Source organism: Rhincodon typus, chromosome 29, assembly GCF_021869965.1.
Source record: "Rhincodon typus isolate 14 chromosome 29, sRhiTyp1.1, whole genome shotgun sequence".
NCBI lineage: Eukaryota > Metazoa > Chordata > Chondrichthyes > Orectolobiformes > Rhincodontidae > Rhincodon > Rhincodon typus.
This window is the reverse complement of record NC_063360.1, coordinates 14,292,542-14,297,357: the sequence shown is the minus strand read 5'-3', so window position 1 is coordinate 14,297,357 and position 4,816 is coordinate 14,292,542. Positions and strand designations below refer to the sequence as shown.

General features: G+C 38.9%; 1 protein-coding gene across 1 annotated transcript; it reads right to left on the bottom strand.

Moving 5' to 3' along the window:
• Positions 1-2,526: 2,526 nt before the first annotated feature.
• LOC109916503 (cortexin-1-like) lies at positions 2,527-2,808 on the bottom strand. Its single transcript, XM_048613967.1, has one exon. The coding sequence runs from the start codon at positions 2,806-2,808 to the stop codon at positions 2,527-2,529; it is 282 nt and encodes a 93-aa protein (XP_048469924.1).
• Between the last annotated feature and the right edge of the window lie 2,008 nt (positions 2,809-4,816).

Here is a 4,816-nt window from a genome sequence, read left to right as displayed (position 1 = left end):
AGAGAGATGGAGAGAAATTTTCCAACGTTTTTCCCTGTGTTTGACCCAATTTTAATCTGGTTTTACTCCTCTCCCATGAGATTACATGGCTCTTAGATGGGGTAGGAGGCATCACAAACGTGTAGGACAGCCTAAATGAACAAATAGGTCTTAACCTGTCTGTCATTTTTATATATTTCTACGTTTGAACAATGGACATACATGAATTGGGAATGGGAGTTTCCTGTCCTATTCTCAGTTAACATAATTCCTTTCAGAGGAAATTTACATCCAACTGTCTGGGCTAGAATTGAATCAAGATATTTGATAGGGTACTGCAGGGGAAACTAGAGAGAGAAACTGACCCAACATTAACTTCTGTTGACCACTTTTCTGTCTTTTAACTAACCTCAATCCATACTGCTACTACCCCCTTCAGTAGGTTTCTCTTCCTCTGCATCCCTATCTCTTCAGGGAATCCAAATCAAGGGGATATAATCTTAAAATTATAGTACACCATTAGGAATTGAATCAGAATGAATCTTTTCATATAAAAGCAACTGGGCAGTGGGAATGTAGAATGCATTTCCAGCATCTACAGCATTTTTGGATCAGATGAAGTTTTCTAGACTGAGATCAAATGACATGATTAGAAAATGACAACAATGGATAAGGAGCAATATGAGGTAAATTGATTTAAAGTGCAAATCAGTCATGATCATAATTAATGGCACAATGGATGCAAAGGCTGAATGTCTCATTACTGTTCCTATTTCTACTGATGCAAAATGTGAAAATTGACTTTGTTTTAACAATTGGCTATAGTACAGGCACTAATCACAAACAAATGATCATATATCCACCACCAAAAGTATTATCATAGAATCCCTACAGTGTGGAAGCAGACCATTCAGCTCATTAACCATCTAAACAGCAGCCCACCCAAACCCACCCCATCCCTGTAAACCTGCAGTTCCCATGGTCAAAGATAGTAAGAACTGCTGATGTTGGTGTTGCTGTTCAATCAATGGCCTTCCCTCCAAGGTTAGAAATAGATATGTGTAGTGATGCTTGCATAGCGTTCAATGCCATTCACAACTCCTCAAATACTGTCCAAATGCAGCAAGACATGGACAACATTTAGGAATGCGCTTTCAGTGACAAATAATGTGTCACACAAGTGCCAGGTAATGATTATCTCCAACAAGAGAGAATCTGACTAACCCCTTGTACAGTCATTGGGATTACCATCATTGACACACCTCTACCCACCCTGCCCCTTACCACGCCCTGCCCCCAATCAGTATTCTGGGTCACCAGTGACCAGAAATGTAATTATACCAGCCATATAAATACTGTGGCTACAAAAGCAGGTCAGAGGTTCAGAATTCTGTGGCATGTACCTCACGTCCTGGCTCCCCAGAGCTTGTCCACCACTCCATAAGGCTCCATTCAAGACAGTGATGGAATATTCTCCACTCCCCTGGATGGGAGAAGATCCAACTATACGACAATTATCCTGATCAAAGCAGCATTTTCCTCTCCAAACCACAATCACCCTAATTTACAACAATATTGCCTTAACTTCACAATTGCTGGGTCAAATCCTGGAACTCCATCCCCAGTAGCACAATGGACATGTACCTGTGCCTCAAAAATACTGTAGTTCAAGAAAGCACCAAGCTTCTTCATAGCAATTGGGGTGGACAATAAATGCTGGCCTTGCAAGAGATGTTCAGCTCCCATGAATGCCATTAAAAATCCAATCTTGGAAAATTGTGCTATGCAGCTTGCAGAGCATATTGCCTCTATCAATTGTTACACCAACTTATAGCAAAACTGAGTCATCAAAGGAGCTTTTAAAAACTGGAAATGCAGAAGCTGTTTAAATTTAATATTAATCATGCTAACTGAGAGAGCTTACAGAGTTTTTTTCTAAACATTTTGGCCAGCTAAGTAATCTAAGAATTTCACATAGTTTGCTTTTTACCTGGATCTCAGAGAGCTAGGTTCTGAAATTAATTACTAACCTCACCCATTCTCTTTCTGGATCCCTCCATTTCTCTTCCTCTTTCTGTATGTTTTGGTTTGCTTTCCTCTGTTCTTTCACTAAAGAGAAATCCCACTCTAGTTTTTAAGAGTTATCACAGACAACCCTCTGCCCTGCTCAAGCCAATTAAAATTCTTCTTTGGAACCATTAGGGAGACAATGATTCTGAATACAGCCAATAAATAGGAACAGTCACTGGTTTTCAGCAACCCCAGGTTCCAAATCTGCACAGTAGACACTCTGCCATTCAAGAGCCACAAGCTGATTTAACAATGTCACTCATGTTGCATTACACCACATGTATCAGTGAGTTCAAACACTGCTAGCAAGCCCAAGAAAGAGACTGTACCTAGATAGTGATGCAAGCTCAAGAAAGATTTTATCTCAACCAGAATGTACCTTCAAAACATTAAGAAGCCAATCATTTGTAAAACTAAAACAGAAAAGAGAATTAGCAGCTGAGCAGAGGCAAAGGTTTCAGAATCTCACTCCTGACTTCACACTAAGGCATAATCAAACTGTCCCCTCTCCAGCCCATCTTTGCCATCAGACCATGATGAAGCAGGCATCCTGCTGTAGGGATCCAGCAATATCCGAAAACATCGGACCACCAGGATTATCAGAAAAACCAATAAGAAAATCACAAATGCAAATACAGTTTTTTGCTCAGCTCCCATAGGTACTGAATAGTTGGGGTGCCCATTGAGATCCATACTGGTTGAAGCCAGCAACTCATCATCAACCGTAGACATGTCATTCATTGTGGTAACATCATTCATCGCCAGATGTACTCCCGCTGGGCTGTTAATTAGCTCTTCAAAATGTGATAAGTAGGTGCTTTATTCGTCATCAGTCTGTCAAGCTCACAGCAGCAAATTGAGCTATTTACTCCCTCTGCAAAACAATAAACAGTTAGCCCATTGATAATTTATACAGTACTCCCCACAAATGCAACTTCTCCAGAGCCTTATGCTAATTTGCAACATTCAGTCAGATACTATTTTTGTTTAAAAACACCATTATTGAATTGTAGAACTCCATTGGAAAAAGTGTCATGTGTACCCCCCTGCGATCAGATAGAAACTGAAGGAAAGTATTGTTTGGGAATCTGATGCACGAGTGGAAATCAACCTGGCCAGTTTAATGAAATTCTGAAAGTTCTATTTTTCAGAATACATGCAGCATTAACGTACTGGTGAACACAGTTTTATTAATTGAAGACATTGTTAATTAAAAGGTATTTGTGATTTGGCAAATAGATTTTGTTGTCTAAAATAGGTGCTCCTTCCTGTGCTAAAGCTTTTAACTGAAAGGATTAAAGGAGTTTTTTTTAATGATTCAGGATTCCATGCAACTTTTAGGATAGAGCTGAAAAGACAATACAAGCTCAGCATGCATAGAAAAGGAAAATGAGTAAGCAAATGTTGTTCATTATGCTTGGTTTTTGTTCTTGTCTATTTTTCCCTCCTTTTGCTGTCATATAGTGCTGGCAACATCTCTGCATTGCACTTCGTCTTCAATTGATTAGTCTATACATTAACTTTTGGTCTCCTTAGTTAAGGATATCCTTTGTGCTGGAATCACTACTGAGAAATTTCACTAGTCTGATTCCTGGATGACAGGACTCTCCTATAGGAAAGGTTCAGCACTTTAAGCCTTTCATTTTCTAAACCTTGATGAATTAGAGGTGATGTTATTGAGATATGAGGGTGTCTCGACAGGGTAGATGCTGAAAGGATGTTATCCTTCCTAAACCTCTCCCATTTAAAACAGAGACGAGAAGAAATTTCTTCTTGTGGAGCATGGCTTCCCAAAACAGGGGTTGGAACCTTAAGCAGGGTCACAAGCTGAAATTTTGTAGTCACATGCTCTGAGGCAGAGTTCTGGCCAAATTAGAACAGCTATAATCCCCCCCCCACCACCCACCCACAACAGACTCCGGCTCTCACAATCCACAATTAAAGGTTACAACAATTTTCAAGCTTCAAAATGGAGTCACAGTGGGGAAAAAAACAAAGGGTCATTAATGCTTGGAATTCTCTTCTGTCTGGGTTATTCAATATATTAAAGGTTAAGTAAAAACTGATTTTTGATCCCTAAGAAGGTTGAGGGATACGGTGACAGGCAGGAAAGTGGAGTTAAGGCCGCAGTAAGATCATACAAGATCTTAATGGATGTTGAACCAGGTTTCAGTGTCCAAATGGCCTTCTCCTGCTGCCATTCCTTCTGAACATAGAAGTCCCCAGCTTTTAACAGTTGAGGGCTTTACAGCCAAGCTTGACCTCTAAATAATTTAAAGTTGCATTTGCTAGGAGTCAGTAACAGTGATCATGTCATTGAGGTACAGATGATCTAATTAAATGACAAAATAAACTTAAATGTTGAATCATCTCCTCTAGTCCTAAAATTATACAGCTCATTAAAATGTCATGACATCAATAAATCAGGTACAAATGACCTTGTAAAAGAATTTAATAAAAAAATCCAGTCTCTAATTTTGAGGCAATGAATACAAAATTGTCTTGTCATATGTAAGCTTAAATAAATCATCACTATTTGCCCAATAACATAGGCAATTGGTCAATATGTAAATCATTAAATAATCATTGCTGTTGAAACATCCTAATTAAGGAGGCAGTGTTTTATTCTGTTACTACATATTTGAAAGGTTAATAAAGGTGAGTATTTGAATGTTGCATCATGTTATTAAAAAAAAACTTTCTCAAGGCATTGTTAAGTGGTGCAGTGTGTATCCAAGTCACGAAAATGTTTCTGATTCATGGATCA